This window comes from Misgurnus anguillicaudatus, chromosome 4 (assembly GCF_027580225.2).
Source record: "Misgurnus anguillicaudatus chromosome 4, ASM2758022v2, whole genome shotgun sequence".
Lineage (NCBI taxonomy): Eukaryota > Metazoa > Chordata > Actinopteri > Cypriniformes > Cobitidae > Misgurnus > Misgurnus anguillicaudatus.
Window position 1 is genome coordinate 9,808,076 of NC_073340.2, and position 14,600 is coordinate 9,822,675.

General features: G+C 38.2%; 1 protein-coding gene across 2 annotated transcripts in view; it reads right to left on the minus strand.

The window, feature by feature from the left end:
- Nucleotides 1–14,600, minus strand: part of vps35l (VPS35 endosomal protein sorting factor like) — a 35,468-nt gene that overhangs the window by 5,308 nt on the left and 15,560 nt on the right. Inside the window, exons 13-24 of one of the 2 annotated variants that reach the window (XM_073866650.1) lie at nucleotides 11,819–12,019; nucleotides 11,484–11,530; nucleotides 7,917–8,028; nucleotides 7,727–7,843; nucleotides 7,563–7,616; nucleotides 7,395–7,477; nucleotides 7,228–7,288; nucleotides 6,879–6,964; nucleotides 2,216–2,296; nucleotides 2,079–2,142; nucleotides 1,439–1,537; nucleotides 991–1,068 (exon numbers count right to left, since the gene is read on the minus strand). In XM_073866650.1, coding sequence (XP_073722751.1) covers nucleotides 991–1,068; nucleotides 1,439–1,537; nucleotides 2,079–2,142; nucleotides 2,216–2,296; nucleotides 6,879–6,964; nucleotides 7,228–7,288; nucleotides 7,395–7,477; nucleotides 7,563–7,616; nucleotides 7,727–7,843; nucleotides 7,917–8,028; nucleotides 11,484–11,530; nucleotides 11,819–12,019 — 1,083 coding nt within the window. Of the gene's footprint in view, nucleotides 1–990; nucleotides 1,069–1,438; nucleotides 1,538–2,078; nucleotides 2,143–2,215; nucleotides 2,297–6,878; nucleotides 6,965–7,227; nucleotides 7,289–7,391; nucleotides 7,478–7,562; nucleotides 7,617–7,726; nucleotides 7,844–7,916; nucleotides 8,029–11,483; nucleotides 11,531–11,818; nucleotides 12,020–14,600 lie in introns of both variants that reach the window. The other variant, XM_073866651.1, reaches the window with a different exon arrangement.

Below are 14,600 nucleotides of genomic sequence, written 5' to 3' on the forward strand. Positions count from 1 at the left end.
CGGTCCTGTGACTCGCCAGCGTGACCTCACGCAATATGTCATCACGTCTAGAGGTTACGGATGACGAATGAGAAACTACGCCCCAGTGTGTAGAAAGAGGACCGTTCCGACGTTGTTGTATGTCGAATGATACCAATTAATGTCTTTGTGTCAGTTTATTGTTTAAAATTGTCAGCAAATGTGCGTTTCATATATGTAACACGTGACCTTTCCACGGCATTACGCAATTGCGTGAGGTCGCACCTCGTGTCACAGGACCGGAGATGGACGAGGGGTTGTTTAAAAGTGCATATTTTCAATTTTTCTTGTCAAAAATGACAATCGCCTCGCTAGACAAGACCCCCATGCCCTGCCCGGGACCGTCTAGAGTCCTTCGAAACTGCAATTCCAAACTGCAACAAAACTGCCACGTGCTGGTGGCCACCAAAGTCCACCAAAATGCGAGAAATCCTGGAATGCTTCTCTCAAAAAACATCACTTCCTCTCGACCGAACAAAGAAAGACAGAATTTTTTTTGTTTTTTAAGACTTTAACAGAATGCAGCAGACACACTTACCTTAAGGTGTTATTATAAATCCCTTACCCTGCCCGATTTAAACATAAACAATGCAAATAACACCAGAAGTAACAATTAATTTACATACACATATCTTAAAAAATAATCTTGTGTGACTGATGTAAACCAGGTAAATTTAGATTATGATTTTGAATGGGTATACCAAGATGGCCGCTCGAACTCTGCACTGGCTTCACCTCACGCTGTTACGTTAAGCGCTCTATGCGCAATCCAGCCATTTATATAGATCAGTGGCATACCCATGTGTTGTAAATTAAACGGAAATTTTTCGTGAGAAGTTCAAATGTGGAAAAACTTACAGTTATTAAGTGAATGAATAAAGAGAATAAAAAGAGTTCTCAAGCCCTTCACTTTTTATGCAAGTAAAATGAGATTCACTCATTAACATTGTGTGTTGTAGACATGAAACTAACCCTAACAAAAGCAGCTGTTTTTCGTGAGTGATTTCCCTTCATCACACGATTGGTCTCCATGGCTAACTGATTGACCGTCTGTAAGAGACACAATAACATCATCATGTTAGACTTCAGCACATGTCCAAATAACTTGAATCTCTACTTAAAATTTTTAAGCAATCAAAACTAGTTCTCCTGTAGCTCACTTTGTACAGCATTGCATTAGCAACGCAGAGATCATGGGTTTGAACACATATACAGTTTGAGTCCCTTTAGATAAAAACATCTGATTAATGCATAAATGTGTTAGCATCAGACCCTGAACAGATATTAAAACTGTCATTACTGTGGACCCAGGAGAAGCAGAGCACTGAAGTGACCTTCACATCTGTTGCTGCTATCACACAAACACACACACACACGTGTTGAAATATAACATGCAAACAGTGAGACACACGCAGCTCACATGTATCAGATGAATGATGACGGGCTCCAGGTTACAGAACGTCGCCCGGGCTTCCACACAGAAACTCAACTGCTGCTCAAAATCTCTCCCAAACGACACCTAATAAAAGAAAATAATTTTTCTAAATACATGTATGTAATTTGTTATAAAACAGTTGCTTGTTCTCGATCTTAAAATATATTATCATTAACTCACATCTCTTTCCTATTTACGACATGTTCAAACTTGCCACATTACAACTGGTCACATGACGTGTGAGAATAAATTTCTTTATTACATTTACTTACAATTTATGAAAACTTGGCATACAGGATACAGTATACTGCAATTTAGCTTACTTATACTTTCAAAAATGTATATGGTTTAGCTAGGCAGCTCCGGTCGCCACTTACTGTTATTGCATGAAACAAATCATTCTGCAGTAACACCTTATTAACATACAATCCCATCTCATCTGACTTACTGTCAACCTGTCCCATTGCATCTCAGCCTATACTATTTCTTTCCCATCTCAATCATATCACCATCCATTTCTATCCCATATCATCTTATTTCGATCAAATTTCATTAAATTGTCTACCACATCCAATCCTATCCTATCACAGAAGAGAAAAAGATGCCTGTAATAAAATTAACTCACCATCCGTATAAATCCATTGATAAGCAGAGCAAGAGATCTCTTCTCATCATCGAGAGTTAAAGCACTGAAACACATGCACAGGTCAATGCAACTCGCTGTGAATGTGAGATGTAATGTCTGACACACAGCTCACTCACTTGACAGAGTCGTGCATGGTCTTACAGATGTGCAGCAGAGCGTTCAGTATGACCGGGTCTCTCGTCGGCTCCTGCTGGTGTCTGGATATTCGGTTGAACACATCAACATTAACAACATTAACAATAAAAATCAAGTTTTTATTGTTGTTTATACGTCTGCGTGGTGTTTTAATATGCTTTAAGACAACCCATGTGCAAATTTATAATTCAACATTATTGAGTATTTTATGCATAATATTTGAGTTTTCCAAAGACATCTCATTCCAGTGGTTTGAAATCGCCGTAACCAATCAAATCATCACATTTGAACTCAAACGTGCTGAACTAATGTGAAGTGTGTAATAGTCTAACCTGTTAACATCAACTAAAAACAATTAGTGCTGCAAATGCGCAGTTCATTTATGCATTGTAAAAGCGGACTTGGCAGTTATATTTATGAAACCACCGAAATTAGCATTTATTTACGCATACAGAAGGGTAAAATTCGCATATTCATAACTAGTATGGTCCGAGCTGTGCGATTTAGTAGAGGCAGGGACTAATTTGCATATTATATTATTATATTATATTATTAGTAAATAAGGGAATTACATTCAAGCATTTTTAAAGCATGTAGAAACTACTGTCGCTGAAAAAACTTTTACATATGCTATTATGATGCTCAAAGATGTGTTTTAAGTGATAAAAGTATCAACAACATGGGGGCCCTATTTTAACGATCTAAGCGCATTGTCTAAAGCACACGGTCTACGGTCTAAACGGGCGCGTCCGAACCCACTTTTGCTAATTTAACGACGGGAAAAATGGTTTATGCGCCAAGTGCAAAGCCTAAAAGGGTTGTTCCTATTTTCTTAATGAGTAATGGGTGTGTTTTGGGCGTAACGTGCAATAAACCAATGAGAGTCTCAGCTCTCATCCCCTTTGCACCTGGCCCTATGCAGAGTTGGGTATAACGCGTTACTATGTAACGCATTACTGTACTCTAATTACTTTTCCTGATAACGCAGTAACGTAACGCTTTACATTTTAAATGTATGTAATTTGATTACAGTTACCAATGGCAACAAAATTACGTTACTAGCGTTACAAATTAAGCGTTGAAAAATTAATTAAAATGTATTTTAAAATGACGTTTTGCCATTGCACGGCAACGTCTGTTAACGAGCATGCGCGCAGCGTCAGTTAACGAGCATATGCTTTACTCACTCGTCTGAGACGCAAGCAAATGGATGCTATGAGAGCGGTGGTTCATCCTTCAAGTGGAATACAGACAATACATGTCCAAAACCTTGGCATTTCAGAGTGGGCTTTGCGCGATGACATCTGGTCTGCTAGAAGCGGTCGTACAGGTGTGTTTTTAAATCACTAATGTACAATAAGGTTTAATTTGTTAACATTATTTAACTATGTTATTTTATCATGAGCTCAATGCGTGCACTGCGTTGAGTAATCATATGTTTATTTAAACAATTACCAAAAAACTTTTAATTGTTATATTTAAAGAACTAACATGAATATTAACATTCTTAAACTTGACCAAAAAGCCCTCGCGAATGCGACGACGTGTTCAAACTCTAGTTTCTGTCTCCGCGACCGCGACTGAATGTAGATAGTGTAGCATTCAAGAGAAATGCACTTGTTTGACAAAACTCCTGGCTTTATTTTAACAGAGCACCCGTAGGCCGGTGCTCACGCATCCAGTCGCGCGCCCGCGCCAGAGCGTGCACAACATCACAGCCCAAAACAAAAACAAAAAAACCCGCCCCTCTTTGCACTAACCAATCACATTTCAGGGAATTCATGGCAAAGAGAACAGAAACTCAGCGTTAACCCTTACAGAACAGAGTTGTAATAAACATCCAAGAACATAATTTTAAACACTGCTACAATAGATAGATAGATAGATAGATAGATAGATAGATAGATAGATAGATAGATAGATAGATAGATAGATGTTAATGAATGTAGAATGTTAAATGAGAAATGTTAAACATCTGTAACTTATTATAAAAGCTACACATATTTCTGGATCACTATATGACCAGTAATTTTAGGAGGGGGCAAAATCACACCAAAAATAGCTTTAAGCATTCAAATATGCAATGTAATCATTACTGTTTTCAAATGTTACAAGAAACATTTTCACATTAACACTGCGTTTGGGTTTATCCGTCCTTGTTTCTGACAGTTTCACTTTGTAGTTTTTTACATTTGATGTTGTCAAAGTAACTTAAAAGTAAAGTAATTAGAAATTAGATTACTTTTTGCATGTAGTAATCAGTAATGTAATCAAATTACAATTTTAAAGTAGTAATTAGTAATTTGTAGTGGATTATTTTTTTTGAGTAACTTACCCAACACTGGCCCTATGTCTAATCCCTATTTAGAAAGCAATTTCAGTAAACTGAAAAACTAAGCGGAGGAAGAAGACCACCAGTTTAAGAATAATGTTAAAACATTGTGTTGTTTTCATTTTTATTGAAATGTTAATTTTTTGGATTAAAACCTTTAAAAGCCGTTTTCTTTCACTCACGGAAGTAAAATAGCAGGCTTTTAATTGCTGTAAATGTATTGATATCCTACATAATCATTGTAATCTCATAAAATAATTTGCAAATAAGAAAAGGTTTGTACTCTAAAAATACAAACAAGAGATAAAGAATTTACAAACGTGCGGAGAGCCGAAGTGTTTCAGCACTCGGATAGCGGCATGAGTTTTTTTAAAAGCATTACTTAACAACAGTTCTCATCTCACCATATCCACAAGTACAAAGCCATCAAATATAATACATCCGAGGGGAAGCATTTAAAAATTTTTTTAAAACAGATGCATTTGTTTAAAGCAAAGCATTTATTTACTTACCAGGCTGCAGGTGAAGCAGCTTTTATTTTTTATTTATGTCAAAGAGACTTAATAATAATCTTTTACATTTCAATCCTTTAATCTTTTATATTTAAAAGTGTTTTTGTGCTGCTGCGCCTCCATGTGTGTGATAAGCCAACCCACGTTGTCGTCCCGTTTATAGGCGCATATTACTAACGCACTCTTTAAATAACAAAAACATTGTTGGTCAATGGCATAGTCTCTTTTATTTGCCTCATAATAGCAACGTGCCAACAATGCACCTGAACACACCTCGTTTTCAGACCAGAACGCCCATGGGCGCAACATTGGGCGCAAATGCATTTGCTATTTAAACAACGTGGGGCTAAACGTGAAAATGATCATTATAAAACGGGCAGTTCTGGTACTTCATTCTGATTGGTTGAAACACGTTCTAAGTCGTGATAAAATACACCGGTAACCTCACGGTTCAGACCACATTACAAAGTATCACTGCGCCACTGTTGTTTTTGTTTGTTTTTGTTTGAAAGCAGATGGTCTTTTCTTTCATTTGATATTTTATGTTTATTTAAAGAAGATAATTTTTCTGTAAGGCATTAAACTAAAACTGGGTGGCAACTTAAAAAAAAAAAACCGCTGACGGGGAAAGAGTTAAGCATGCTTCCAAGCATATTTGATCATCACTTCAACAGTTGCACGATATAAATGTTAATGTATAAATTAGATGAATGGTGATTTATAAAATAACCATCACAGTCTTTAATCATATTTTCATTGTGTCTTTGCTGCGTCTGTGTTGGTTGGGAACTGCACTCTGTTTCAGTCACACTTGATTCTGAGGAACTACTTTGTTTGGCGGAAGAGTAATATTTGTACTAATATAATTTAGTGCTGCACAATTAATCGCATCGCAATCGCAATCGCGATATCAGCCTGTGCAATTATATGACAGCAAAATGTTGCAATTATATTAAATAAATAAATGTGTGGACTTGTTAACACAAACTTTCTGATAACAGTTTGATGATTTTCCTTGCTGTTTAAAAAAAGAAAGAAAAACGAACAAAAAAGGCAGTGCATGTGGCGCATGCACGTGTGTGGAAATACCAGAGCGAAGAAGGATGCAGAGGAGGTTGACAGTGATCTGGTAGCTAAAAAAAAACTCTACGTCTGTTGTATGGCTGTATTTTGGATTTAGAATTACTGACACTGAGCAGTTGCTACATCACGTGGCAATACGAAAACATTTCTAGTTTTACAAATACACATTTTAGCATTATCACTAAACTGTGTGTGGATTTTTCTTAAAACCCATCAAGTTGATTCATGATAGCATTTATTATAATCGCAATCGCACATCGCAATATTAGCATGAATAACCGCAATGGGAAAATTTACCCAAATCGTGCAGCCCTAATATAATTACAACTTATTTGTGTTTTATTTTATAAAACCCCGCTAACGTTATGCATATGGAGTAACCGTTTTATAAACGCAATAAACCCCTCGAAGCGTTGGGTTACCAGTGCATTTTATAACAGCTAAGGGGGTTTTAGGCACTCCGCTTCGCGTCGTGCTTAACAACGCCCCTTAGCTGTTATAAAATGCACTGGTAACCCACTGCTTCTTGGGGTTTATTGCTTTATTGCGCTGGGTTGAAACTAGCAAAAGACACTTGCGTCGCACATTGCGCCAGGTGTATGATAGGGCCCGGAGACTTTAACTAAGATTAATATTAACAGTACAGTAACCATCCCTATCATAGACACTGTGATATAAAAACAAAAGAGATGGTGTAGATACGAGTGACAGACGTACTTGATGAAGGTCTCCATGATGCATTTACACACCTCCACCCTGACACTGTCTTTCTGAAACATGTCCAGAAATGGCAGGAACTTCTCCTGTAATAATCAAAACACATCAGAAAGAAATGTTTCTTTTGATCACAATACGTTTACTATAATTGAGCATTATTTAGTTCTGGAAAATGATCTTATACAGGCCAGTGTTGTGATAATGAAAATCTGAATGTCCAGATTTGACAAATTCAGTCATAAACAGTAAAGTTACATTCAACAATATTTCAACAATTATAACAAATAATATAAATATAAATAATCAAACATACATTTACATTACAATTACAATATCAGTGAAGTCATACCATAGAGAAGAGCACAGAAAAATCATGGAAGTAGGTAACAATCTTCTGTATCACTGACTGCAGCTGAAAACATATAACAAACAACATTATTAGCATTATTATGATCTGACATCATCAGTATGGTATCTCTGACCACTCAAGCATGTACTGTATTATCTCTCTCTTGTAGCTGTGGATAAGCATCTTCAAACGCTCTGTCTGGAGTCATGTGTTTGATGATGTCAGCAAGAACCGTGTTCACCTCCCGTTTCTGTGAATGACACATGCAACAATGTGGGTTAGATATTTTGTAAAAACATACAGTAATCACATCTAGACACCCATCGGATACTCACTGTGAAGTGACGGCAGGTGAACTCAACCCAGATCTCTGCACAGCTCATGTAATCCTGATATACAACAGCAATTCAGGTTTATTTTTTGTACTCATCACTATACTGCTAAACCATCAATACATTTTATTTTTAAGTCCGATGCAGCGTAAAGTCGAGATGTTTACCCGTGGACTTCGCACTTTTGTTATGACCTTCCACGCTTCATTGAGTATTGAAAGTCTCTCGTTCTCTGGAGGATCGGCACAGGACAGACTGCGGCCCAGAGATGCAAACAACAAGTGCTAAAGAAAACAGACAGATCACTTACTGTGCATTTACTAGAAAGTGATCAAGTGTTTGACCTGCATGTCTGACCTTAGGAAATCCTGCTTCATCACAGTCTTTGATCATGCCGATAAAGTCTGTAGCTCTCGTAGCCACAAATTCAGCCCGGAACGCCCACATGACAGAGTTTAGCAGAAGAGCGCTATGAAAGAAAACAGAGCATCTATTATATACATCCACACAAACCTTTTTCAATTTACTCAATTCACATTTATGGATTTGGTAGACGCTTTCATCCAAAGTGACTTCAAGCAATGGGCAATTTGTCTGTCTATACTGAATACAATAAAGTGGTGTAGCACATCTTGTTATGTCAATTGAATGTGTTATCAATTCACTTGAAATAAACTGACTGGGTGATTCTCACGAAACCATTGAAACACCACGGCACTAATGATTTTAGCTTTAAAATGTGTAATATAGTAACATTAAAAAGCATCAGAATTAACACAATAGTGTGTTCTAACCTTGCACATTGTGTGATTTCAACATAAGAATTTATAATTGGAAATTTTATCTCATTTTCTGCTGAAATTCTCATTACCGCAATGTGTCCGGCTGTGTTTGAACATGCGTTATGTTGTAATTTAATCAAATTAACACAAAAATATTAAGAAAAAAAATAAATGGATGTTTTGCTAGACTACTTTAGATGACAGAAAAAATATTTACTGAATATTCATGTATAATAATAATGAAGAAAAATTAGGAAAATGATGTGTCCATGCCTGATGTTCTCATCCTCCGCAACACTTTTTGAGAACAGTTTAAGCACACATACAGAATTTTAATAAAGTTTGATTTTGAGTGACCAAGCACATGGACCAGTTACTTCAAGATGGCTACCAGGTAAGATCATTTATTTACAGTTAATTTGAAATATTGTCTTGTCAGAATGCTTACAGGACATTTTGATTATCATTACCGCAACAGATGCTTATTAAATGTTAATTTAATGAATAGAAGCATAATACTTTGATTTTAAATGCATGTGCAGAATCACCAAATTATGTTCTTTCAGGTTTGTCATGTCATTTTGAAAATATGTCAGTGTTGATGTTTTCTGACTGTTGCGGTAATGAGGTTTTTTAGGACTAATTTTTTAAATTATGTTACAAAAAGTGTTAAATGATAAGTAAAAGTTTTTAAATTAATGTTCCCATTTACTCCAGACTTTGTTTTTCAATGTCTGGTGGGAAAAAAAGTAAATTTAAGCAATTTTTATATTTTCATCCTTGACATTTTTAAAACCAAGTTTTCGTGAGAATCACCCGACTATTGACATTTTAAAACCCAGTTCTGACAGGGATATTATATTTAAGCAGATTTCATAAAAAAACAGGATAAGAGCAATTCCAACGTTACAGATCTAAAACTTGAAATGTAAATTCTCAGGGAATGTTAAACCACTTGTTTATATTTTCCTAAACCGCTGATGATAGAGTCCAGACATCAGTAAAATATCACTGTATGCTCAGGTTATGGATGTGACGAAAAATGTTTCTGGGAGACAACATACTTTATAGGAATTCTGTGAATTCAAATGCAAGCAGAAGCAATAATACCCGACAGGGACGTTTCTTCAAAGAATAAGATTAACATTTATTTAAATTTGTGTGTGCATTTGAGAAAGAAACAATGTTAGGGATGCGATGTGACATTTCTCCTTTATAGAGGTGATCTGATTCTTGTGAATAAAGTCTGAGACAACAGTAAATTTAGCTGCATTAGCGCTACAGTGTGCTAACAAACACATCCAGAAAAGCCCCTGAGTAAAATAACCCATCAGTAAGTGGCTGTGGGCGGGGCTTTATAAGTGCGATGTCACATTAACAAGAGAGTCAAAAAAAATCCACTTTTACAAGGTGTTTAGACATAAATGCGTGTTAGCAGTGTGTGAACACAACAACATTAGACATGTTGTTTTGATTCTCTTGTTAATGTGATGTCACACTGATACCCTGCCCACAGCCACTGACAAGTTAATTGAACCCAAAAGCTTTTCTAAGGCTGCGTTCACACGGTACCATAATACGGTTGTCAAACTCGTATTTGACTCCTTAAGACGGTTCCGTTCACACGCAGTTCGGTTATTTACGGGTTTGACAACGGCATTCTATAACCGACCTCACACCCGTAACTTTTCGGGTTTCACAACTGTATTTACAGAGAAGCTGTGCCGTGTGAACGGAATCGCACTGGACAACCAGTTGTCTGTCACGTCATTCGTTGCTCTTTGTGTTAAGATAACATTACAGTGCATGAAAATGACTGCAAACGACGCAGCAGAATTGCTCCATAAGGTTAATGTGATATTATATTACCTTCATAGACGCCACAGAACATATTACATTACGCCTAAAATCGCGTGCAGCCCAGTAAGTGAGATATATAAAGTTTAAACCTTAAAAGTGGACGATTAATATAATGTTAAGTGTAAAATAAAAGGGACATAAAAATTAGCTGTTTATTTACTCACCTTTCATCTTCAGTGAAGCAATAAAGAAGATATTTTGCAAAAAACCCATCTGTGATTCATATAATGCAAGGCAAAAGATGGGTCACTTTGAGAGCTCAAAAAGCAGATATATCCAATAAAAAAGTAATCTTCATGACTCCTGGTGACATTTTTTGCTGCTTGTAAATCGGTCAGTTTTTGCAGGATATTGAAAGTTATTTACAACATTATTAGCGTCCATACAGAACTGTGGCAACATATAAAGTGCGCTTTTACACTCCCGCTCTTTAGGTGGCGCTAAGTTTTGCCTGCGGTTGGCAAACCATACTCCCTGCACCACCTACAGTTCAATTTCTTGCAAAAAACTGATCGATTTGCTTCACAAGTCATTATGATTACTTTTATATTGTATATATCTGCTTTGGTAAAACGTGCAGTTGCTGACACTGATTTTATGTTCATTCATTTTGGAAATTAAAACTTTAATAAGGAACCACCCTTGTTTATTTTTCTCTGCACAATGGTAAGCGTTACACCAGTCAGCTGTTTTTGTTAATTACATAAATAAAGTTTTGCCCATTGCATAAATAATACTTTTTTAAATATTTACGTCCATCACTATGGTTACAGGCGCCGCGTGTAACTAGCATACGGGTTTGAGGTCGGTTGCTCGTTCATACAGGCAGTGTTCTATTTGTGTCTTTAATTTGCTGTGTGAACAGGACACTTCCAGACTCACACCTGTACGTAATTACAGTTGTCACTCCCGAAATTGTGTCATGTGCACGCACCCTTAATGTGTTTGTTTGCACATTGTATCGCTAATGCGGCTAAAGATACTTTTGTCTCAGATTGTTTTCACAAGAATCAGATCTATTTTAACTGAAAGCGCTTACAGTCTGTTGGTAAGGGAGTGAGGGCAGTACCTCATTTGCATTTAAAAGTACACACATGAAAACAGCGCTATTATTGCTCCAACCCAAATAGGGGCATTCTGGACATGCTATAAGAAATGATCTGTGAGGTATTTTGAGCTAAAACTTTACAGACGCTTCGAATGACGCATATCTGATCATCTGTCATGCATGTGTGTGTCCCAAATGTGCAAAAGGTGTGAAAAGACTGTAAATGATTTTTACTTGTTTCCCAACTTCTTGCATCTCTCCATCATCTCTGTCAGCAGTACCTTTAAAAGACAAGCGGTTTAAAGACATATCATACTAAAATCAACTTGCAAGAAGTTTTTTTTTTAAATATCTTAAATCAATAAAACACTTCAAAACTAATTTCAAAACAGTATGATTTACAGTTTCAAACAGTCAAATTTTCCAACGTCCTACTTGCAACAGAACAACACTGTAGACACCTGCAGGTGTACAACGTAAATAAAGTATCCCACATCAGTCTATAGAAGCCTTTAGTAAAGTGTTTCTGAAGGACTTCCTTTAGAGTTAAAGTGTTTATTTTTGTGTACCTCTGGTGCTCTGTAAGCCACACACTGCAGGATCCAGTGTATGGCAGGAGAATAAAGGGTCAGATAGATGGGAATCTCCACGCGCTGCTGTGCCAGCTGATTCTGAACACTGTCCCCATGAATCTGACGAAACGTGGCCAGCAGGTCGAAGAAGTTCTTATTCAGACTGTCCTTCAGATGTGGAGCAACCTCCATCCCCACCTGACAGAAAATTAATAAGACATTATAAGAACACTATTAGGGTGTTATGAGTGTTTGCCAACTAGTTGTTAGGCAATTGTCCCTCCTCTACTGTGATTGGACAGCAGTGTGAGAACTGACATTGACGAGCTGAGCTTTCACCCAAAGTTAAATATTTTTCAACTCTCTTTCAGCGCGAAAAAAACCCCCACTAGCAGGTGGCTATTTTGAAAAATGCCGCACTTTCATTGGAAACAACTGAAAACATGTGCTGCCATTAAATGTAACCCTAAGCACGCCCCCCTAAAGGGGATCGCACACCGGCCGCGCAGCTCAGCGTCGTGCCGAGTTGTGTCTAGGAATACGCGGAGGTATCGTAAACCGGAAGTGCACAATAAATAGCGTGAGCTTCGTCAGATAGCGTATACTTCAAAATGGAAAATATATATTAGCAGCCAATGTTAATCATTAATGATTTGGGACAAATATGATGTTATTTTTGGTTAAACTATGTGTGTGGCGCGACAGAGATTTGAGCAACTTCCTGAGTCACAGCTGGGCGGTGCGAACAGGCGACACCCGGCGGCGCCGGTGTGCGTATACTTATAGAAAACAATGTGTTAGATTTTTTTAGAACGCCGCTGAGCTGTGCGGCCGGTGTGCGATCCCCTTAAGTGTATCACAGCATGAATTATGTTCTGGATGTAAATCATGAGACTTTTGCCCAAACCTCGCGGGATGTGACGAAAAACTTTTATTTGTAATTAGTCAATGGATATTACATATTTTTGTAGTAAAATGGAAAGTGTTGCACATTTCATTAGTGCACATTTCATTCATTTTGTTAAACATTTTCAACTGCTTTTATCACATATTGTGTCATTTATTTAGGGACTACTAAATAAACAATAAACTTTTTAATAATACGTTTTTTACAGGTGCAAAGAATTCTGCTTCTGGATGTTTCAGGAAGCACAGATAATAAATCTTTAGGTTAAGCAAATGTTCATTTCAGAGTGTTTATATGTGTATTTTTAGAAAAACTGAAAATTTGTTAGGTGCAATTTTTTGCCACGTGGATTGACATTTTTACACGTACTGTAGTGTGTCCCATCCGGTGAATAATTCTAAATGAACGCTTGGGTACTTCACGCCCACTAGAACACAATACAGGAAATACATCATGTAAGTAGTTAAGTGGCCTTAAATTGCGTGCGCTCGCTTAGTCTACGAGTCCGTAGGGTGTCCCATCTGTCATCAGCACCCCTTTTGCACCCTTGACTGCAGCAGGCTTCACGCACTTTACCAACCCAGAAGTCCTTGCGAAAGAGCAATGAGACCAAGACAGAAGGAAGGAGTTCACACTGATGGACAATGTCTCTTAGGGTGTTTTCACATATGTTGGTGCGCACCGTGGTGGGCACCAAAATACATTGTATCATTTTTCAATTAGTGCGGTCCGTGTTCACATATTATTATTTTTACTGTACTCGAAAAGCCGCACCGTACACCACGTGACAACGGTCACCGCTGTCATTGGTCTCTGACCGCTCTTACCGTCTCATGACCACCCCCACGTTTCCATGACAACCAGCCTGACAGGGAGAGCGCAACTATCAAGATGTGGAGATAAACGATGCACGTCTTTGCGAAGTTTCTTTGCTTTAACGCGAAATTGCGTAGCTGCTCTATTAAAGCCTTTCTCACGGAGCCGTTTGCTAAAAAGCCCGTAATGTCACTATTTGTGTGTGGAGGACAGATATGCATTTATAAAAGCAGCAGCTCAAACTTAAAGGAGACAGCGAATCTCTGCAACGGACCAGGTTTGGCTTGTTTGTCGTTAACCCACAATATAACACCCGGCTCACGTCACAACGGAAGCCCAGTGGCTTAAACATGTGGAGAACTTCCAGTATTTGGTTCTGCCCGAGGTCCAGCAGTGTTCACACCACAGGTGGGTCGCCCCAGAGTTCGGTGACAGCCGCTCCGAGACCGCTCTAAACAGGTGGTCTCGGAGCGGCTGTCACCGAACTCTGGGGCGACCCACCTGTGGCCGTTTAGTGCGCACCCGAGTGCAGCTATTGTGTTCACACTGACCCAAACGAACCGTACTCAGAGCGACACGTCATTTGGGCCGACCTAAACAGTGTTTATGTGAAAACACCCTTACTATTCTGGCGTGACGCTCGAGTCTGTCCCAAAATATGACTGTCAAGTGGACTCGCGTCAAGGCTTCGCCAAAAAACGCATCAAGTGCGCCATTTGGGACAGGGCCATGATCTAACCCATTTCAATGAAAACTTGGCAACTTCTGGCGACACGAGCGAAAGTGACTATTGGGGACCAGATGGGGCGTGTCCATTGAAGCAACAAAGATGAGCATATAATGAGCAAATTTTGGGACCAACTACCAATGAGAGCGAAGCAGTGGAGTTCACGTCACCCGTCTCTCGTCAGTTACTGGAGGTGACGGCACTCATTTGTTTATGACAACCAGATTTAGAAACGCCTCCTAACAACCTCATTGAAAGAGACGGGGCGATACACAGTGAGAAAGTCACTGGTGGTCTAAACGAGTGGTAAAACATAATTTTGTTGTCTC